This window comes from Sus scrofa, chromosome 12 (assembly GCF_054392235.1).
Source record: "Sus scrofa isolate SSC_HxYL_T2T_F1_AM1 chromosome 12, Sscrofa_HxYL_maternal_Yorkshire_Landrace_v2.0, whole genome shotgun sequence".
NCBI lineage: Eukaryota > Metazoa > Chordata > Mammalia > Artiodactyla > Suidae > Sus > Sus scrofa.
Genome location: NC_139394.1, coordinates 59,974,886 through 59,998,110, shown reverse-complemented (window position 1 = coordinate 59,998,110; position 23,225 = coordinate 59,974,886). Strand labels below are relative to the sequence as shown.

At 49.4% G+C, this 23,225-nt stretch overlaps 1 protein-coding gene across 3 annotated transcripts in view; it reads right to left on the bottom strand.

The window, feature by feature from the left end:
* GLP2R (glucagon like peptide 2 receptor) overlaps positions 1 to 23,225 on the bottom strand; it is a 70,725-nt gene that overhangs the window by 30,757 nt on the left and 16,743 nt on the right. For all 3 annotated transcript variants that reach the window (XM_084982710.1, XM_084982711.1, NM_001445299.1), the window contains 5 exon segments: positions 18,981 to 19,090; positions 16,598 to 16,751; positions 13,470 to 13,629; positions 11,906 to 11,966; positions 8,726 to 8,795 (listed from right to left, as the gene is read on the bottom strand). In XM_084982710.1, coding sequence (XP_084838836.1) covers positions 8,726 to 8,795; positions 11,906 to 11,966; positions 13,470 to 13,629; positions 16,598 to 16,751; positions 18,981 to 19,090 — 555 coding nt within the window.

The following is a 23,225-nucleotide window of genomic DNA, read 5'->3' as shown; positions in this document are numbered from 1 at the left end:
CTCTCAGCCTCGGGAGACACGTTTAAACATGTCTGCAAATTCTTGACACCTCTCCCTTCAAAAGGCTGAGCCTAATTTCTCTTTCCTCTCTGCAAGGTGAGCGAGGTTCAGCTACTTGCTTCTACCAACGCTGACCTCGGAGGCGAGGTGTGGGGACGCTGACTTCCGAGGCCAGGTCCTCAAAGGGGTGGCGTCCACCCAGTTCCTTCTCCCTCTCTGGGGAGAGGCAGCCGCCACGCTGGGAGGACACTCAAGCAGCCTGTGGAGAGACCCCCGTGGGGGGATCCAGTCCTCCCACCAACAAGCAGCACCGCCGCCAGCCGTGTGTGTCGGCCCCCGGGAAGCTGATCCTCCAGCCCCAGTCAGGCCTCCGAAAGGCTGCAGCCCTGGCCAACCTCTTGACAGCAGAATCACGAGCCTCCCGGAAAGGCAGCCGAGCAAGGGGCCAGGTGCAGGCAGGGGCGGAGAGCGCGAAGAGCGTGCGTGAGACGCGAGGCTGGACAAGGAGGGCGAGTCCGCTTCCCGCAAGAGCCCTGCGTTGTCACACGGAGGAGGCGAGGTTTTCTTCCGAAAACTGCGGTGCTGGATTTCCAGCTGCAAGTGACCTCGTCAGATGTGCACGTCTGCACTTCAGCCGCAAGTGCGGAGACCAGGTTTAATGACGGCCAGGCTGGAGGGAAGGGGACCAACCGGGAGGCAGTCTCGGAGTTCCCGGGGAGGGTGACGAGAGATGAAGTCAAGCAGCGGCCTGGTGCTTCAGGGACGGAACGGAGACGGGTGAGGCATCACTAAGAGTGTCAATCAGATGACCTCCGTTACCGGCTGGACGCGAGATCAAAGAGGACCCCAAAGCGGCACGCGGCTCTCAACGCGTGGCAGTGCCCATCACCGAGAGAAGGACCACTCAGAGGAGGAGAAGCATTCGGTGGCGGGGAGGGGGATCTAGTATTTTGGACACAAGACATGTCCCGAGGCAGTGAGATACTGAGGTCTGGGCCGCAGCAGGGAGGTCCCAGCCAGAGTGTGGCGCCACTGGAGTGGGTGAGCTTATCCAGGGAGGCTGTGTAGACTGGGAGAAAAAGAGGGCTAAGAGAGCCACTTGGCCGTGAAGGGAAAGGTGGAGGAGGTGGAGACAGCAAAGGAGACTGAGAAACAACGGCCAGGGCCACTGGCGCGAACAGGGGCTTCCTGGACGCTCACAATGGGAAGGATTTTAAGAAGGTTTAAATGCTGCATGGAACTGAAGCAAAATAAGACTGCGCCTGGCAACAAGGAGCTCCCTGAGGGTAGCTGCAGTTTATAGGCAGGAGCACAAGCCAGATCACAAGGCTTTGTTTTGTGAACAAAGCATGAAGACGGGAGACAGCGAGTGTCAACCACACTGAGGAGGCTTGGCTGCAAAAGGAGGCGGCTTGATACAACAGTAGTTGGCAAAGGTTTCAGAACAGAGAGAGGGAAGGTCTCCACTTCTGTGTGGGGCTGGCAGAGGTTTTGGGGGTACCATCATTTTTTAAATAGAAAAGACTCAAAAATGCCTCTGTGCAAAGCAGAAGGAGCCCACAGAGATGGTGGTCAGGTGACAATTTTTGGAGGAAAGTCTCCACAGACACTGAGCTAGCACAATACTGATGCCCCCTGTCTTAAGCCCCAGACTGAACACAGGCTGCAGAATCCAACAGGCCCCTACCGTGACTGGCCTTACTGCCCTCGGGAGAACCAAGACTCAAAGCTAAGAGGCTATTTATCCCGTCCACAAGCCAACCAGGATGATGGAGACTCCCAGCCAAAGAATATTTAGTAACAGAACACTTAAACACAAACTCAATGTAACCAAGTAATTTATCCCTTTTAATGGGTATCTGTTCTTCATCACAAAGAGAATACGCTGTGTCCCTGGCTCAGTGATTTGTTGAACTCAGGCATTTTTCTTACAAAGCGAGCCTAACTGGGGAAAGGCACATATTTCAGCAAAGTTATTTCAATCAGAACTATCTCCTAAGAAATGAAGGCTTGCGGCGAGGAGTGTGTTGATTCACTGTTGTGTCTCCCAGAGACCAGGCAAGAGAAAACGGGCCTCAACCACAGGGCCAAAGGAGGAAGCACTTCTCCACTGCCATGGCATGAAAGTCCAGCCCAGTGGACCACAGAACCTCAGTCACGCAGCCGTCCCGAAGACAGGGGCCGGCCACCACATCTGGATGGGACTTTTGTCACTTGCGCACGAGCAGGAAAGGGGCTGAGGAGGAAAGTGGTGAAGAACGCAGCCACCCTGGACCCTATGACCAGCTGTAGGGCACTTAGGAGTCCAAACATCTAAGGCTGCCTTTCAGGTCCTGGATGGTAGAGAATGCATGCGATCAGATGTCCCATTCTCAGTGACATTTCTCTGGCACCCCAACTAAAATGCCTACCATTAGGGCCACTCCTCTGGGTTGAAACCTCTATCCCCTAGAGCCCTGCTGAAGTGCACACGCCACAGAGAAGTCCAGGGATGGCTGGGGGAGAAGGGCTTTCTCTCTCGTTCATTCGTTTCATTTTTTCAGCAATGACTTCCATAAACACCTATGATCCGACTTACTTTTACCATGGAAAGCAGAGGATGGGATGCATCAAAGGTCAGTTTTTTGTTTTTGCCTTTTCTAAGGCCGCTACCACGATGGATGGAGGTTCCCAGGCTAGGGGTCTAATCGGAGCTGTAGCCACCTTCCCATGCCACAGCCACAGCCACGCCAGATCCAAGCTGTATCTGCAACCTACACTACAGCTCATGGCAACGCCGCATCCTTAACCCACCAAGCAAGGTCAGGGACTGAACCCGTGACGTCATGGTTCCTAGTCGGATTCGTTAACCACTGAGCCAGGATGGGAACTCCCTCCAAAGCTAAGTTTTGTTTTGGTTTGTTTGGCCATGCCCATGGCATGTGGAAGTTCCAGGGCCAGGGATTGAACCCACACCACAGCAGTGACCCAAGCCAGTGACAATGCAGCATTCTTAACTCACTGCGTCAAAAGAGAACTCTAGAGTGTTTTGTTTGTTGACTTGCTCATTTGTTTTTTAAGCAAAGGTAAGTTTTGATGGGGTGGAAAATCCAGGGTATGGGGAGTAACTCTATCAAGGAGGGGAGCGTGAGAGGGGAGAAGTCTTAGGAAACCTGGAGACACACAAAGCCAGTAAAAACGAATTTTACTAATTTCTTAGCTTCGCCAGTGTCTGAGGCTGTCAGAGAAAACATCTGGTCAGACAAAGCGAAGGCATTTGATTCTACAGCTTCATAAAACTGATACATGATGTGTTCGATTCATTGGCTCAAAAATGCCATTCACCGGCTATTCAATACGGCCGATCTGTTACCTTCAGGGGATCAGGGAAGTGAGGAGGACAAACGTGCAGTTTACTGAGTTTGTAAGGCTGTCCGTGAAGGGCTGGACAAATCAAGCTTCTACGGCTTTACTACTGGGAGCAGCACAGTCTAGGATATAAGACCATGTTCCCCACGCAAGGGTAGCAGGTTGCTTTAAGCAGTCAAGTCTTATACCCTGAAGGAGATGGGAGTTCTACAATTTCCATGTCTGGTCAAAGACCCAAATATCATCCGAATTCTTAGGGTGGTCATGCTTAAAAAAAGGGACTCAAGAGGGCAACAAAGTCAGCTGACATGGCTAGAAATGCAGTATGATGTAATCAACCCATCAGCAAATGCAGACCCCGCCCGAGACGGTGGGAGAAACCCAGCTGTGGTAAGTGGGGATCCTCACTAGGGAGCCTGAGTCTGGGATGGGAAACCCTCCTTGTCCCACTGCTCTGCTCACCCTGCACAGCTGGGCTTGCTCTGCTCCACGCAGTCATTCAGAGACCCAGGTCCCTTCCATGCTGTGGTTCCAGGAATTCTATTTTGGAGTCTGGGTTATGCCTACGCAGCTCAATGGAAAACAGCAACCTGCGGTCACATGACCAAACATGAAGGCAGCTGTTGGCTCCGTCATGGTCTGATGGACCTCAGAACAGTAACTATTAGACTCCGAATTCCCTGGGGGTAGAACCTATATGGATATCCATCTTTCTTCCCCTCAAAGAACTCAGCACTGAGTCAAGCACAGAGAAGGTGCTCAGCAAATGTTCCGTGAAGGTGCAAGAGAATGAATGAATGCAATTCCAGTGCCAAGGAATTCTGATTCCACCAATGTGGGGGGAAATCCAGGCTGGGCATTTTCCAAATGTCCCAAGTTGTTCTAATGTGCAGACGCCGTCTAATCTAGGGTTCCACAACCTCAGTACCATCGACATTTGGGGCGGGATAATTCTTTGGTGTGGGGGCTGTTCCGTGCACTGTAGAATGTTGAGCAGCACGCCAGGCATCCACCCACTGGATGCCAGTAGCACCCCTACCCCAGTGTGACAATTAGACATGTCTCCAGATGCCGCCATATGTTCCCAGAGGCAGAAGCAGCCTCCGTTGAGAACCAGTGGTCCAGTCAAGGTCTGAATTTATAGATGAGGAAACTCACTTGGCTAAAGGCCCTATCACAAGTTAGTCACGATGCCCAAGCTCCAGACTCCTGGATGGGCTCCCTGCATTTCACTGGGTAGCCTTGCTTTTCTCTTCCATGTCTGATAGGGCATGGAAATGCCACTCTCCTGGGAGGCCTGAAACCCGTGTGCAGAATCAGAGGCTCCAGCGCTTCCCCAGGGGATTGGGAAGACCAATTGATGGAGGTGGACAACACAAAGCCTTTCTCTGTGGCCCGTGGCAGTACCTCACCGGTCCACAGGCAGATATCCCTCCTTGTGACCAAGGGGCATGTTCCCATCTCCATTCAAGCCCATTTCCTCTTGTCCAAGGCCCCCTTGACACAGACAATAGTTTAGTAATATCCTCAGTAAGACCTTCAGAGACCTGGAGATGACTGGGAAACTGCCCCTTCCAGGTACCTCTGTTGACTTTCCTTAATTTGAGGGACAGAGAAATTAACAAAGGGCTCAGTCCACAAGGAGGAAGAGTTTGCCAGGCAGATGTGGCGCCATCAGACTGGCATTCTAGGCAGAAGGTCGGCGTGTGCAAAGGCATGGAAGGAGCAAACATCAGGACGGGTCAGGGGAACTATGAGTTTCCCCATATAAACAGAGCATGGGGTGCTTGTGGTTGGATGGGAGTGACGGTACTTATCATATTAAGGAGTCTGGAACCAAGCCTAAGGGCACTAACAAGCCATTGAAAAGACACACATAGAAAACATACTCAAATTTCACTCAAGAAAGACTACTCTGGTCGCAATACAGAGGATGGATTGCCAGGGGCAGGAAAAAGGAAGGAGAAAACAGGAGGCATTTGTAAAGCTCTGCGCAAGAGACCCAAGAGGCTGAAGAACAGTAAATGGAGGAAAAGGAGACAGCTTGGAGAGAAGGTCAGAGAGAGAACGGACAGGACTTGCAGTCTGAGTGGATGTTTCAGGGAGGAGGTAGGGAGAAGCGAGGTTTCTGGCTTGGGTGGCTGGTAGGTGGGTGACACTGTCGTTCTCTGGGTGGGGTGAACAGGAGGAGGAGAGGCTGTGGGTCAGTGAGAGAGGAGCCACTGCGAGCCAAGGTGACTGTGGCCACTTCAGTGGAGCTGCCTACGACTGGAGTTGCAGAGGTAACAGCACGCGAAGGTCATTTCATCCACAAGAAGACAGAGCGCATTCTCCGATCCTGAGAGGAGAACTTGGCTCCTGGAACCAGGAAGCACCGAAAGAAACCAGCACACAGGGCAGCCAGCTGTGGCCAGCCAAGCAGCAATGCAGAGAAACCACCACAGCCCTGACCATGGATTAGAATCACTTGGGAGTTTTGTTTTTTTTGTGTTTTTTTGGGTTTTTTTTTTTGTCTTTTCTAGGGCTGCTCCTGCAGCATATGCAGGTCCCCAGGCTAGGGGTCGAATCAGAGCTGTAGCTGCCAGCCTACACGAGAGCCACAGCAATGCAGGATCTGAGCCACGTCTATAACCTACACCACAGCTCACGGCAATGCCAGATCCTTAACCCACCGAGTGAGTCCAGGGATCAAACCCGCAACCTCACGATTCCTAGTCAGATTGGTTAATCACTGAGCCACGACGGGAACTCCACCTGGGAGCTTTTAAAATCGCAACTACCTGGGTCCTCTTCCAGAATTTCTGATGAAATCCTCTGGGGAACGTGCCATCGTGATGTTTAATGCACAGCCAGTTTTGAGGCCCACTGGTGCAGGGGCATAGAGCTTCACAAACTTCATTGGGCACCTGGAGCCTCGGAATCCTGTTACAATGCAGACACCCCATTCCGCAGGTCTGGGGTGGGGCCTGAATTCTTTACGAGCCCTCAGGGGACCACACCTGAGCTTTTCATTAGAATCCCTAAGCCACATCTGAGGTCAATGCAACACAAATCTCACACAAAAGGAACATTTCAAGATATCCAGGTGATTCCAAGAGCAACGAAGATTGAGAACCACTGATGTAGCTTCCATTAAACCACAGGGTAAATGCCAGGGATCCAGCTGGAGCGACCCTAAACTACTTCGTAGGGAAGGCCCTCCTGCTTTATTCTGCCTGGTTAGTGAAAACCTCCAGTACCCAGGAGTGTGGGTCACATGCGTTCACTGACTAAGTTTATGCAAAGCCCGCCGTATGCTCGCACTGGCTGCCAAGGAGCAACAGAACACGGGGCTTAGAGCGACAGCAAACAGGTTTTAGACAAGTACTTGCAATAGAAGTTCCCGCCGTGGCTCAGCGGTTAACCAACCCGACTAGCATCCATGAGGGTGCATGCAGCTTTGATCCCTGGCCTCGCTCAGTGGGTAAAGGACCTGGCATTGCCGTGAGCTGTGGCGTAGGGCGCAGACGGGGCTCGGATCCAGTGTTGCTGTGCCTGTGGCGTAGTCTGGCGGCTACAGCTCTGATTCGACCCCTAGCCTGGGAACCTCCATATGCTGAGGGTGCAGCCCTAAAAAGACAAAAAACAACAAAAAAAAAAACCCAAAAAACAAAAAAAAAAAACCTAGGAATAAAGTTTTGCTCAGGTTATAGCAGAAGTTGGCGCAGGATCTCGGAAGGACACAGGACAGGGTGTGCCCACTTCTATTTTTTGGGGGGAGGGTGTTCAGCTACGGTGGCCAAGTGGATAAGATGGCGGAGGGAGCGGGAGGAAACGCGTGAAAAGCCCAGAGCACTGCAGGCATGTGGCCTGCAGGCAATACATCCTTCGGGGCAGCCGCACGGTGTTGTCATTACAAGGGCTGGTGTCACTTGGTCAAACTGAGATCCAGCACCCCCCACTTACTGACTCTGTGACTTCAGACGAGCACCTTTGCATCTGTTCAGCATCCTCTCCAATAAAAGAAACACAAGAATAGTGCCTACCTCCCGGGTTTGTTTGGAAGATGAAATGAGTTAACACGCGCAAAGCACTTAAAAGGGTGCTGGTACCGAGGAGTCACTCAATAAATATCACTCAGCCGCAACGAAGGTGGCCGGCCAGGAACAGGAGCTGGAACCACGGCAGGGCAGTGCCGGTGGGAGGCCAGAATGCGTAGACGCACAGGGTGTGCGTACTCCGACGTTGTGCGTGACCTGACGTCGTGCGTGCTGTGACGTCATATAGAGCATTCGCATGCGCTCTCAGCTGCATACGGAAGGCCCGGAAGGACCGGGGTGGGGAGATTACCAGCCGGCGCACAGGCTACTGCTCAGAACATCTCCATGCTCCTTGCTTTCCCACCGTTTCTATGACTATTTTCTCCTGCTAGACACACTCAGGTCTGGGCAAGAGTTGCTTCTATTCTTAACAAACATTGACACTCTTCTATAAAAACAAGCTTTTTTCTTTTGTGAAACCGCAAATGCAGATTACTTGCATAAAACGGCGAAAATTGAAGGCCCAGCAACCCCTTGGAGAAGACAGTGGGGGAGAGGGGCTGTGGGCACCCAGGGATGCTGGCCCTCTGTCAGGGGGAAGGCTTTGCGCCTCCCTCCGGGACCTTGCTCATTCTTCCATCTGTCTGCTAATTCCCCACCCGCTCCGCCGGCTTCTTTGGCAAACAGCTTTCTCATGCTGTCAGCTAAAGGCGCTTTCGAACTCTTCATCCCCCAAATTCTGAGCCTTAAGGAATAAAGGCCCTTCCTCCTAAGGTCTCGGAGCAGCATCATCTCCCGAGCCTGAGCCCCATCACAGCTTTGGATTAATACCGACTGGATGGTTTCCTTCTCTAAAAGAAGCTTCCCTAGTCTCCTCCCTCCTGCTCGTGGTGTTAAAATCCAAACTAGCAGCTCTCCTTTCCCAGGCTCATCCATGGCTGAAGACACCTGCACCCCCAGGGCCTTGTACACACCCCAGGCGGTCAATAGGAGGTCGCTGAGCTGATTACCGGTTTCTTAACATAGTTTAGAAACACAGAGAGAAGAAGGCTTATGTTGTAAACCTGGGTTTAGGTAACTGAACCAGAGCAAGGAGGTCTCTCTTTTTTTTTTTTTTTTTTTTTGAGGCAGGTGCTATATAGCACACTTATTTCTGCCATGATAAACACCAAGGAGTAGTTTCTTACTTGCTTCTTCTCATTCAACAGCTCCTACTCACAGCTCACCATCTCCATCTCAAGGGCTCTTGCCCAGGCTCATTTTGACCCAGAAAATACGGTGCGTGGCAGAGAAGGGGGTGGGGTCTTCCACAGATGCTGAGCTCAAGGAGGAAAAAGTTTGGATGGGGTGGTTCTCACCATTACGCAAAGCATCATGGGTCCTCGGATGATCCACCAGATATTCTTATTCCGGTTGTTTACCCAGCACCTATGGCAAAGAGCAGGCAGTAGAAGACTTCAAGACAAGACTTCAGTCGAGACAAGGTGGAATATATAGGGCTCAGGGGAAGAAGGATGCTGGCACTGGGGAAGAAGGATGCTGGCACTCAAGACTCGCTTGGGAGGGGGAGGGGAGGACTCAAATCCTTCCTATTGGGTTGGTACTTTGACTTTTCTTACTAGGAGAGGGCTCTTCATGCTAACAACTTGGTGTGTATCCTTCCGCCTTTTTCTCCGTGATCAAAAGAACATCAATTCTTAACGGCACAGGCGCACCTCATTTTATTGTGCTTCACTTGACTGCATTTCACAAATACTGCGTTTCTTACAGATTGGAGGTTTGTGGCCACCCTGCAGGGGGCAAGTCTATCAAGTCTATGGGTGCCATTTTTCCAACAGCACTTGCTCACTTGGTGTCTCTGTGTCACATTTTGGTAATTCTCACAATATTTCAAACTCTTTCGCGATTGTTCTATTTGTTATGGTGACCTGTGATCAGTGATCTTTGATGTTCCTATTGTCACTGTTTTGGGGTGCCACAAACTGCACCCATATTAGATGGCAGACTTCATCCATAGATGTGTGTTCTGACTACTCCACCAACCAGCCATTCCCTCATCTCTCTCCCTCTCCTCGGGCCTCCCTCTTCCCCAAGTCACAGAAATACTGAAATTAGGCCAATTAGTAATCCTACAATCACCTCTAAGTGTTTAAGGGAAAGGAAGAGTCACACTTTAAATCTCTCGCTTTAAATCAAATGTTAGACATGATTAAGCTTAGTGAGGAAGGCATGTCAAAAGCTGAGATTGGCTGAAACCTAGAGTTCTTGCATCAAACAGTTGGCCAAGTTGCGAATGCAAAGGAAATTCAAAGCGTGACTCCAGTGAACACAAATGATAAGAAAGCCAAACAGCTTTATTACTGGTTCGGAGACAGTTTTAGTGGTCTGAATACACGATCAAACCAAACACGACATTCCTTTAAGCCAAAGCCTAAGCTAGAGCCAGGCCCTAACTCCTTTCAATTCTATGAAAGCTGAGAGCTGAGGAAGGTTTAGGAAAAAATGTGAAGCGAGCTGATGTTGGTTCATGAGGTTTAAGGAAAGAAGCCATATCTACAGCATAAACATGCAAAGTGAAGCAGCAAGTGCTGAGGTAGATGCTTCAGCAAGGCATCCCGAAGATCTAGCTACGACCACCAGTGAAGGTGGCTCCACTAGACAACAGCGTTTCAAGGTAGCCTTCTATTGGAAGAATACGCCATCCAGGACTTCCAAAGCTAGAGAGAAGTCAATGCCTGGTTTCAAAGCTTCCAGGCCGACTCTCTTGTTAGGGGCTAATGCAGCTGGTGGCCTTAAGTTAAAGTTGATGTTCATTTACATTCCAAAAATCCCAGGGCCTTTAAGAATCATGCTAGGTCCAGAGTTCCCATCATGGTGCAGTGGTTAATGAGTCCAACTAGGAACCATGAGGTTGAGGGTTTGATCCCTGGCCTTGCTCAGTGGGTTAGGGATCCGGCGTTGCCGTGGGCTGTGGTGTAGGCCGGCAGCTACAGCTCCGATGAGACCCCTAGCCTGGGAACCTCCGTATGCCATGGAAGTGGCCCTAGAAAAGGCAAAAAGACCAAAAAAAAAAAAAAGAATCGTGCTAGATCTACTCTGCTTGTGCTCTATGCATGGAACAACAAAGCAGCCTGGATGACAACGCATCTGTTTACGACATGAGTTACTGAATATTTTAAGCTCACGTAAATATTGAGTTGGGATCTACTTCTCATTTTTTTTAAAAAAAGATTTCTTTCAAAAAGGGATCTGCTCATTCACCCAAGAGCTCTGAGGGAGATGACAGTAACGTTGTTTGCATGTCCGCTGACACAACATGCACCCTGCAGCCCCCGGATCGGGGACTAATCTCTACTTTCAAGTCTGACTATTTAAGACATATATTTTGTAAAGCTCTGGCTGTCAAAGACAGTGATTCTCCTGATGGATCTGGGCGAAGTACATTGAAAACATTCTAGGTGTCATTAAGAACATTCATGCTTCATGGGAAGAGGTCAAAAAGAAACATGAATCGGACTTTGAAAGAAGTTGACTCCAACTACAATGGATGATTTAAGGGGTTCAAAACTTCAGCAGAGGAAGTAACTACAGATATGGTGGAAATAGCAAGAGAGCTAGAGTTAGAAGTGGATCTCGAAGATGTGACTTACTTGCTGCCCTCTCATCATAAAAACTAAACAGATGAGGAGTGGCTTCTTACGGATGAACAAAGGAAGTGGTCTCTGACGATGGTTAGCGTTTTTTCAACAATGAAGTATTTTTAATCAAGGTATCGACACTGCTTTTTTGACATAATGCTATGTCACTTAATGCTAGTGACGTAATGCTACTGCACACTTAATAGATTACAGTGTAGCAATAAACATGACTTTCGCATGCACTGGGAAACCAAAAAATTCACGTGGTTGGATTCATGGCGATATTCGCTGTGTTGTGGCTGTCTAGAACAGAACCCACAATATTGCCAAGGTATGCTTACTGTGTAGGAAATTTTTTGGTGCTGACTCTTTGGAGGGGAAAAAAAGTGGGATCACATGATATGCATTATTCAGCAACAGGCTTACCAACCTTAATAATGCATTGTCGAGGTTTAGTCCCTAAAAGCCAAAAGATGCAGACCTGGGTTGCTTTTTCCATAGTTTTAGAGGAGTCCACCCTATCAGGCCGCAATTTGAGGCTCCCCATTAAGCAATGGATGGGGTGTTCAGGGGGTTGATTTTGCTCCCCTCTCCCCCACCCCATTGTGAATGACCATTGGAACAACCATTCTTGTACCTATATCTGTCCATAGCCAGGGTCGTTGCTCATGTTAGCAGCCAATTTTCAAGCTGTGTTGTGCTAATTTGCATGTGTAGCTAATTAACAGACTAATTACGGCAAGAAAGGTCTCTATTTTATCTACATTCTTAAGTATATTCTAGATGGTTAAAAGGGAAGGGAGTGCATATTCTCTTTGGGAAAACAGTAGATTTCCTTATATCAGGGCCTGTCTGGGAGAGACTAGCTCATGGATGCGTAAAAACAGGTGAATTACCTACCCTGTGTTCTCCAGCTTTGCACGGGCCACGCTCCAGGGGACAACAAAGAGCACCGGGAAGGCTGGGAGAAAACACAGAAGTGTAGTCACGCGCTGGTTGGCCAAACCTGCCTCCTGCCCACCCACCCTGCTGGGCCACGTACCACTGGTGGTAACTCATGCAAACCCACACATCACAGAAGAGTGGACTGGGAGAGCTGGAGAGGCTGAGGGACAGAGGCACAGAGCCATCCACTGTTCTCCCATCAGAACCAGGAAGCAGAGAGGACAGCAGACTCCACATGTCACAAAGCAGCTGAGAGTTAATCCAGAGCCACTAATCCAAACCACCTGAATCATAAGCCCGAGTTCCTCTGAGGCTACAGCCTCGACTTCCGCAAGAGTTTGGGGCCACAAGGGTTCCAGACCCCACCTCGGAGACTTAGTTGGCACAAGGACTGAAGGTTTGTGTCCGTCAAATCATATGTTGAAGCCCTGACCCCCGCGTGATGGCATTTGGAGACGGGACCTTTGGAGGGAGCTAGGTTTAGGTGAGGTCTGGGTAGGGGTGGGTATTGTAATGGGATTAGTGCCCTTTAAGAAGAGAACAGATGGAGTTTCCGTGGTGGCTCAGCAGGTTAAGAACACAGCTAGTATCCATGAGGATGCCAGTTTGATCCCTGGCCTCACTCAGTGGGTTAAGGATCTGGCTTTGCCACAGGCTGCAGCATGGCTGCAAGATGTGACTTGGATCTGGTGTTGGTGTGGCTGTGGTGTAGGCCAGCAGCTGTAGCTCCAATTTGACCCCTAGCCTGGGACCTCCATATGCCATGTGTGTGGCCCTAAAAAAAGAGACAGAGAACAGAGCCGCCCCCCTCCCCCTACACACAATGAGGCTACAGCAGCAAGAAGGCAGCTGCCAGCAAGCCAGGAAAAGAACCTTCATCAGAACTCAACCATAAGTCAACCATCCTGGCACCCTGATTTCACACTTCCCAGCCTCTGGAATGGTGAGGGAAAAAAACAGCTGTGTTTTGGAGTTCCCGCTGTGACGCGACAGGATCAGTGGTGTCTTGAGAGTCCTGGGACACAGGTTCTATCCCTGGCCCGGCACAGGGGGTTAAGGATCCAGCATTGCCACAGCTTCGGCTTAGGTCACAACTGCGGCTCAGATCTTATCCTTGGCCCAGGAATTCCACATGCTGCAGGGTGGCCAAAAAAGAAAAAAAAAAAAAATCTGTTTTAAGCCACACAGTCTGCAGTATTGACCAGTACAGCTGGGGACAGGGTAGGAGAAATGCCATCTGATTCTACCAAAAACCTTCCCGATTTGTGTATGTGTGTGGTGGGTCTAGAGCACTTATGTACGCATGCATGCATGTGAGTTCATGTGCACACACATGCATGCGCGTGCGCACACACACGCACACACACACACTCCTCTCTTCAGAGTATTTTGTCACAGAGGAATCATCTGTCCCAGAAACCTCTCTCCAGCTGAGTCTCTAACTCAGCCAAAAGCTTTGCTGGGCTCCCCCATACTAGTAGGTCCCCAGGAGAAGAGGCTGGGGATTCAGGTCACTCACCCCAACCCACCAGCAGGTATCTGGGCCACAGGCGCCTTTCAGAGAGCGCGATGGGCTCCAGCAGCGTGTGGAGATAAAGGCCCTCTATCAGCAGCCACGAGTAATTGGCGCCCACGAAGTAGTGCAGGAGAACCTGGGCCGTGCGGCAGGAGGGCGACATCTGCAGAGGACAGAGCACCGGGGTGAGTCCAGGATCCCTCAGCATCTGGACCGCAACGGAGTGGAGAAGGGCCTCCCCATGCCGAGCCCCTCCCCAGAACTCCCCTCTCCCCCAGACCCTCCCCGACCCTCTCAGAGAGGCTGGCCACAGCCGCAAACTGTGAAGGGGCGCTTCATGGAGGTTTTCAAGTCCCGTCTCCTCCCGGACATCCTAGACATTTTTAGACAAAACCGGAATCCAGCAGCAGCAGCTTCCATAGAGAAAGCATGGAAAGGCAGGTTCTCTGATCTCAGTTCAATGAAGCGAGAAATCAATGATTTAAAAAATCTGGAAATGATTAGAAATGAGGAAGTAGACTTTGAAATAACGCATGAATCAAAGACGAGATGATATCAGAAATGAGAAATTATTTCTGAACGGAAGGTAGGCGGGATATCGCATATCAAAACTTGAGGCATGCAGCTAGTACCACACCCAGGATGAAATCTGCAAACAGAAATGCATTTATTAAGGAAGCAAGAGACAGAAGATCAGTTATCTTAAATATGTCAAAAATGTTAGGAAAAGAAGAGCAAGTGAAACCCAAGGAGAGTCCGTGGGAGGAAATAATAAAGATAATGCCAGAAATGAATGAAATAGAGGATAGAAAATGAAGAGAATCAACAATGCCAAAAGTTTGTTCTTTGAAAAGTCCCATAAGATTGAGAAACTTGAGCAAGAAATGATCAAGGGGGGAAGAAAAGAGAGTGAGGGTACAATTAATACCAGGAATGAAAAAAGGAACACCTCTGTAGATGTATCAGACCTTAAAAAACGCAGGAAATAGAAACATTATGCCAATAAAATTGAAAAGCTAGATAAAGTAGGAAAATTCCTAGAAAAACACACAATTAAAGCTGATACCAGAATAAATAGAAAATCTTTCTTTTTCCCCTGCCAAGTCCTTAACTGGAAGGGGACTCCCAGGCTCAGCAGATAGTTTATTTTATTTATTGAGTTAGTTAGTTAGTTAGTTATGCATGTACTTTGTTTTTATTTATTTTTATTTTTTTATTTTTTTAATTTTTGGTCTTTTTGCCTTTTCTAGGGCTGCTCCTGCGGCATATGGATGTTGCCAGGCTAGGGGTCGAATCAGAGCTGTAGCCACCGGCCTGTGCCATAGCCGCAGCAAGGCGGGATCTGAGCTGCATCTGCAACCTACACCACAGCTCAGGGCAACGCCGGATCCTTAACCCACTGAGCAAGGCCAGGGATTGAACCCACAACCTCATGGTTCCTAGTTGGGAACTCATGTATTTTGTTTTTAATAGCTGCTCCTGAGGCATATGGAAGCTTCTGGGCTAGGGGGTCAAATCAGAGCTGCAGGTGTTGGCCTTCACCACAGCCATAGCAACACCCGATGTGAGCCACATCTGTGACCTATGCTATAGTTTGCGGCAATGCCAGATCCTTAACCCACTGAGAGAGGCAGGGCTTGAACCCTCATCCTCACAGACGCTACATTGAGTTCTTATCCCGCTGAGTCAAAACGGGAACTCCAGAAATAGAAAATCTGACTATAAGATTCATAATTAATCCACAGTTAAAAGCCTTCCAATAAAGAAAACTCTAGGTCCAGGAGTTCCCGTCGTGGCGCAGTGGTTAACGAATCCGACTAGGAACCATGAGGTTGCGGGTTCGGTCCCTGCCCTTGCTCAGTGGGTTAACGATCTGGCATTGCCGTGAGCTGTCGTGTAGGTCGCAGACGCGGCTCGGATCCTGCGTTGCTGTGGCTGTGGCATAGACCGCCGGCTATAGCTCCGATTCAACCCCTAGCCTGGGAACCTCCACATGCCGTTGGTGTGGCCCTTAAAAGACAAAAGACAAAAATAAAAAAATAATAAATAAATAAATAATTCTTCCAGGAGTTCCCATTGTGGCTCATTGGGTTAAGAACTTAACTCGTATCCATGAGGATTCAGGTTCCATCCCTGGCCTCGCTCAGTGGGTTAAGGATGCAGCATTGCTGTGAGCTGTGGTGTAGGTTGCAGACGTGGCTCCGACCCAGTGTGGCTGTGGCTGTGGCTGTGGCTGGCAGCTGCAGCTCTGATTCATCCCCTAGCCCAGGAACTTTCATACGCTGAGGGTGTGGCCCTAAAAAAAAAAAAAAAAAAAAACCCAAAAAAATTCTTCCAGAGAAGTGAGAAAGAGATGATGTATTTTGAGAGATCAGCACAAAATTTATCCCCAAACCTGATAAAAGCAGCACAAGCATATCTTCTCCACAGTGTTCTGCCTTTATGAAGCGTCTCAGATACTGTGTATTTTTTTTTTCTTTACAAATTGAAGATTTGTGGCAACTTTTGTCAGAGGATGATTGGTACTTCTTAGCAATAAAATATTTTAAAATTAAGATACATAGATTGTGTTTTGGGGTTTTTTTTTTTTTTTGGCCCATTTGCCATTTCTTGGGCAGCTCCCTCAGCATATGGAGGTCCCAGGCTAGGGGTCTAATCAGAGCTGTAGCCGCCGGCCTATACCACAGCCACAGCCACGTCAGATCTGAGCCACATCTGCAACCTACACCACAGCTCAGGGCAACGCCGGATCCTTCACCCACTGAGCAAGGCCAGGGATCGAACCCGCAACCTCATGGTTCCTAGTCAGATTCGTTAACCACTGAGCCACGACGGGAACTCCCATAGACTGTGTTTTTGACACCATGCTAACGCACTCTTAATAGACAACGGTTTCCTGCGCACACACTGTTACATGCACCGGGAAACCAAGCGCTTCGTGGGAGTTGCTTTATTGGGACATGCTCTTAATTAGAGGGGTCTGGAACCCAACCACACTAGCTCCAATGCATCCTGTGCAAGAAAAGAACGTGACACCCTTTCTCTCTTTCTTCCCTCCCCAGCCCCACCTTCCGCCCCCTGACTCCCAGGACGGATCCACCCGGTGGGAGCGTGGGTCGGGAAGGACACACCTCCGACACGTAGGACAGCCACGCTTTCTCACTGTCGGGCCTCTTGGAGTAAGAGCTGTCAAAGATGACGTCCTTCGCCAGCACGGCCACGGCTTTCAGGATGAAAGAGGCAAACAGGTTCATGTGGATGTAGTTGCGTGTGCAGTGGAGTTTTCTGTGCAAGGAGAGAACCGAGTACCTTCCCTCAGAAAAGAATGGCTCAGACCTACACGAGTGTGCCGGAACCTGTGCACCCATCCCGGCAGGGCACGGGGGCAGAGGCCAGGCTCTAGAGCTGGATGCCTGGGCTAAAGGATCTTACCTCTCTGTGCCTCACTTCCCTCATCTGTGAGATGGAGAAAATAACACCTCTCACCCATAAGGTGTCCAACGTGCCAGGCTCTGTTCCAAGCTATTTGTGGATGTATTTATGGGCATCCTTACTCCTCATCACCACAGGGGCCGGGGGCAGGGGGAGGTAGCATCATTATCCTGACTTCACAAATGGGGACATTGAGGCAGAAGCCTTAAGCGACCTGTCCAGAGTCCCAGAACAGTAAGTGGTGGGGCTGAGATTTACACCCAGAAACTCTGAGATCAATATAGGACTCTCAGAGACTTGACTTCCTGTAAGACCAAGGGGACACTGGAGTTCCTGCTGTGACTCAGCAGAAATGAACCCGACTAGTATCCATGAGGATGCGGCTTTGATCCCTGGCCTCACTCGGTGGGTTAAGGATCTGACATTGCCCTGAGGTGGCAGAGGTCACAGATGTGGCTTGGATCCCCCATTGCTGTGACTGTGGCATAGGGCGGCAGCTGCAGCTCCGGTTCGACCTCTAGCCTGGGAAGTTCCATATGCCGCAAGGGTGGCCCTAAAAAGAAAAAAAAAAAAAAAAAGAACAAGAGCACTCACCACAGAGGGCTGCAGGTGGATTCAATGGGTATAAAGGGCTTACACAGTACCTGGCACATAATAAGCGCCCACCCAGAGCCTCCGGGGCTGGTGGATGTGAAGCCAGGCACCCTTGGCCTCTCTGGCCGAAGGACCCTTTTCCATCACAGCGCTCTCAGAGCCCAGCTTGTGCTCCTCTGCTGTGATTATCTGGTTCTGCTTTGCTTTAGAGCTGTTATTACTTTTTTAGTCTCCAAAAAGATTGGAGCAGTCTTTGGGTTTTACGATTTGTGCATCCTTCTCCCTAGAACAGGGGTGATTCAAGGACAGGGACCGGGTCTGGCTCTTCCCAGAGCCAGAGGCGAAATGGACAGGCAGTAGAGCCAGGCTCTGCTAAGGTTATTTCCTCCGGGGCTGGGCAGGTGTTTTCTCTCGGCTTGGTTCTGGGACATTGGGGAGGTACGTGGAGGAGAGAGCAGTGGGCACAGGCTGTGGGGTTCCCCCCCATCGTTCAGTAATTGCTCTCCCAGTGGGATACGTGGTCATGACTCCTCTCGCTGCTCCAGGAGCTAAAGGACGTCACGGGATGGAGGGGTCAGGTGGGGCCAGACCTGTGCCTGCAGAGCCCAGGTGGGGAGCAGCTCTGGAACTGGCATCCGTGTCGAATGCTCACTCTGCCATGTGTTACTTGGTTATGTTTCCGAATGGACCATGACCAGGAGGGATCTTGGAGGGGGTCTATTAATATCTCACAGGGTGGGTTCTAGAAACATGATTTACTAAAATGCACACAGGTTTTGGATTCTGGAAGACAGCACAAGGGAGTGAAAATGCTCAGGCTCTGGACAGCCTGGTTGTGATCCTGGCTCCATCACTCACCCACTGGGTGGTCGTGGACCAGTGGCTTGATCTCTCCCTATTTCAGTGAACTCCCTTGTAAAGTGGAGGTGATAAAATGCTCACCTCCTAGGATTAGCATGACTCAGCTCTGATTAGGAAGGGATTTAAATGACTTAATGCATGTACATGCTTAGAACAGTGCCTGGCACCAAGGAAGCACCCAAATGAGGGATGGCTGATTGGAGTCCCAGGGCCCTGGATTAAAACCCCACCCACTAACTTGCTTTGAGGACATTTCTTAATCTCGTCCATAAGATAAGGCATCTGGTGAAGCGGTGAGAATGGTAGCAATGACGTGAGGAGGAATTTAGAACAGGGCGGGGCAGAGGGCAGCTCATCCGAAAGGGTCAAAGCAGAGTCAGGAGTCCCAGAATCCAGTCCTGGCTGTGCTTTGGGACCCGGGGTGATTCCGTGCCTCACCCTGGGCCTCTGAGATCTCTTTTCTTCACCTGCAAAATGGGAGGGATGGTCGGAGACTCTCTTGGATCCCTTCCACCTCTGGTGAACCACGGAATCCCCCCGCCCGGGCTTCTCCCGCCTTCTGAAGGTTGCCAGGGAGCACATTCCCCGGGATACATCTGAACACGTGCCAGCCGACGATCCACTCACCGAAGACACAAGAGGAGGGTCAGAGCCAGGAAGAGGGAGGCGGTGGAGAGGGAGTAGCCCACCGTGTACAGCAGCTGCAGGGTCGACAGCAAGGCGTGGTGGTGCTCCACCTGAGAGCAGAGGAAGAGCAGACGTGACCACCAGCCAGCCAGCCGTGCTGTCCAACCCCCAGCTCCACACCCAGGGCCACCGAGGGTCTAGTACACCTGTTGACACCAACCCTAGTACACCTGTCCACACCATGGCCCTCTGATACATCTCAGAGACCAAGGAGCCTTTATGAGTGAAGAGCCCACGGTGGGTCTCACCTCCGTGGCTGGTCCCCACAGCCCAGCACTGATGCACTAAGATTCACAGCATCATAGGGGAATTATGCTGGGACAAGAGAGCACAACAGGAGTTCCCGTCGTGGCTCAGCGGTTAACGAATCCAACTAGGAACCATGAGGTTACGGGTTCGATCCCTGGCCTCGCTCCATGGGTTAAGGATCCGGTGTTGCCGTGCACTGTGGTGTAGGTTGCAGACACAGCTTGGATCCCGTGTTGCCGTGGCTCTGGTGTTGGCCGGCGGCTGCAGCTCCAATTAGACCCCTAGCCTGGGAATCTCCATATGCCGCAGGAGCGGTCCTAGAAAAGACAAAAAAAAAAGAGAGAGAGAGAGAGCACAGCAAAGATGTGGCTTGGATTCAATACCTGGCCTGGGAATTTCCGTATGCTGTGGGTGCAGCCTAGATAAATAAATAAACAAATAAGTAAATAAATATTTTTGGAAACGATCAAATCAAACAAAAACAAACCCGTACACACAGAGAACAGAGTCGTGGTCCCCCGAGGGGAAGGGGCAGCGGGGAGGGTGAAGCGGGTGAAGAGGATCAACTGGGTGGGGACGGATGAGAACTAACGACTGGGTGGCGAGCACGCTGGAGCTGGTACAGAAGCCAAAAAAGAACGTCGTACGCGTGGAGCTTGTCTAATGCTATAAACCAACATTACTTCAATACAAAATAAACGCCCGGCTTAAACAACTGCAGCAGTTCATGCCTCTTCTACTGTGAGTGGTCGTCCGTTGTGAACATACCACGATGGACGCACACGTCCACCCACGCACGGACTTTGGGATTGTTTGCAGAGCTTGACTTTCACAAATAAAGTTGCTCTGAAACTCTCTGCCCACTTTTTTCCTCCCTTTTCAGCCACACCCGCAGCATGTGAGAATTCCCAGCCCAGGGATCGTATCCGAGCTGCAGCAGTTGGCAACCTAGGTCACAGCTGCAGCAATGCTGGGTCCTTAACCCACTGTGCCACAGTGGGAACTCCTCTGTGCCAGTTTTTAGGTAGAACAGGCTTCCTGTTTTTTTTTCTTTTTAGGGCTCTACTCACAGCATACAGAGGTTCCCAGGCTAGGGGCTGAATTGGAACTGCAGCTGCCGGCCTACGCCACAGCCACAGCAATGCCCGATCCGAGCCACATCTGCGACCTACACCACAGCTCATGGCAATGCCGGATTCTCAACCCACTGAGTGAGGCCAGGCATCGAGCCTGCATCCTCAGGGATACTAGTTGGGTTCTTAACCCACTGAGCCACGACGGGCACTCTGACATAGGAAGGAAATAGGCTTTCCTTCCTCTATTCTAGAAAGAGAATAATGGGGCAGTATGGTGTATGTTTTTCAACTTCTTAAGAAACTGCCGAACTGTTTTCTAAATAAGTGGCATCAATTTGCATTCCCACCAGCAGTGTATGGGAGAGCCAGCTGTGAGAGATTCTAGTAACACTTCATACCATCTGTCTTTTAAATTTTAGCCATTCTGATGGGAGTGTAGCACTCTCACTGGGGCTTTAATTTGCACTTCTCTAATGATTACTGATGTTGAGAATCACTTCATGTACCAATGTGCCATCTGTATATTTTATTTGGAAAAGTATATCTGTTCAAATATTTGGCTGTCTTTTAAATTGGATTGTTTGTCCCCATTTTGAGTTGTAAATCTTCCTTATATGTCCCAGATAGAAATCTGCCAGTTAGGTGTGTTGCAAGTATTCTCTCCCATGCCGTGGCTTGCCTTTTTCTTTTTTCTTTTTTTTTTTTCCTTTTTTCGTCTTTTGTCCTTTTAGGGCCACACCGCAACACATGGAGGTTCCCAGGCTAGGGATCTAATTGAAGCTACAGCTGCCGGCCTACACCACAGCCACAACAACGCCAAATCCGAGCCGCGTCTGCGACCTACACCACAGCTCATGGCAATGCCGGATCCTCAACCCACTGAGCGAGGCCAGGGATTGAACCCGCAACCTCATGGTTCCTAGGCAGATTCGTTAACCACTGAGCCACGACAGGAATTCCTGCCTTTTTCTTTTTTCTTTTACCAGTGTCTTTAGAAGAGAATAAGCTTTTAATTTTGATACATTAAAATAATTATGAATAATTCTGATATCAACTTTGTCTTTTATCATTGGCCCCCTTTCATTTGCAGTTTGACTCTCTGTGGTTTCAGTTACCTGCTGTCAACCTTGGTCTAAAAATATTAAATGGAAAATTCCAGAAATAACCAACTCACACATTATACATTGTGTGCCATTTGGAGCCGCGTGATGAAATCTCACATGGGCCCCCACTCTGTCCTTCCCGGGACGTGAATCGTCCCTCTGGCCACACATCCTACTCATTCGTCCCTTAGTGGCCCTTTCAGTGCATAGATGGACTGTCTCAGTTTTGCAATATGTGTGTTCAAGTGACCCCGATTTTACTTTTTTTCCTTTTGGGCCATGCCCATGGCATGCAGAAGTTCCCAGGCCAGGGATCGAACCTGTGCCACAGCAGTGACCTGAGCCACAGCAGGGACAATGCCAGATCTTTAACCTGCTGAGCCACCAGGGAACCCCCAACCCTTATGTTACTGAATCATGGCCCCAAAGACCAGCGATGCTGACAATTCAGAGGTGCCACTTCTTTTAAGTGAAGAGATGAAAGTTCTCAACTTAATAAGGAAAGAAAAAAAAATCATATGCTGAGTTGCTAAAATCAACAGTGAGAACCCATCTTCCGTCTGGGGAATTTTAGAGACTCGTGCAAGCCTGGCTGTCACACCTCAAAGGGTAAAAGTTACAGCCACGGTACGTGATACGCGCGTGGTAAGGATGGAAAAAGCATTAAGCGTGTACAATAAGCTATTTCGAAAGAATAACTGAATCACTTTGTTACACAGCAGAAATCATCACAACACTGTAAATCAACTACGCTTCAGTAAAACTTTTTTTTCTTTTGGCTTTTTAAGGCTGCACTTGTGGCATATGGAGGTTCCTAGGCTAGGGGTTGAATCAGAGCTGCAGCTGCCAGCCTATGTCACAGCCGCAGCAATGCAGGATCCAAGCTGCGTCTCTGACCTGCACCACAGCTCATGGCAACGCCAGATCCTTAACCCACTGAGCGAGGCCAGGGATTGAACCTGCAACCTCACAGTTCCTAGTCAGGTTTGTTTCTGCTGTTCCACAATGGGAACTTCCCTCAATAAAACTTTTAAAAATGAAAAAAAAAAAAGGTATTTGGAAAGAGAGAGACACACACAAGTGCTTGTGTGCAAGCATGCACATGCGTGCGCACACAAACACACACACACACACTCTCTCTCTCCCCCTTGATCCTTAAAAAGTACTAATCAACATGCATAAGGACCCCCAGTGTGTTGTCAGTTGGAAAAACATAACACATCTCATTTGCCAAAACTCCAGAGGGCAAGGATTTACTAACACTTAGCCTTTTTTGGGCAAAATTTCAACCCTCTATTAGAAACACAGGTAAACATGGCCAGATTTTTTTTTAAAAGTATTTGATTTCTTGGAAGTACATCCGTTTACAGAGAGCCATTTGTCCCCACTGCTCTAAAGAGAGAAACCTTTACTTCCTCCCTTAGAAAGTGCAGTTTTCCTTCTTTTTCTATTTTTTAAAAATATATTTATTTTTATTTTTTAATTTAATTTTATTGGCGTATGGTTGATTTACCATGCTATTTTCAGGTGAACAGCAAAATGAGTCAGTCCCATGTATAAATACATCCAATTTTTCCCCATATAGGTTATTACAAACTATGGAGTATGTTTTCCTGTGCTACACAGTAGGTTCTCGTTAATCATCTATTTTATATAATAGTGTGTATGTGTTACTCCCACCTTCTCAATTCTTCCACACCTCCAACATTTTCACTAGGGTAACCCTAAGATTGGTTTTGAAACCTGTGAGTTTGTTT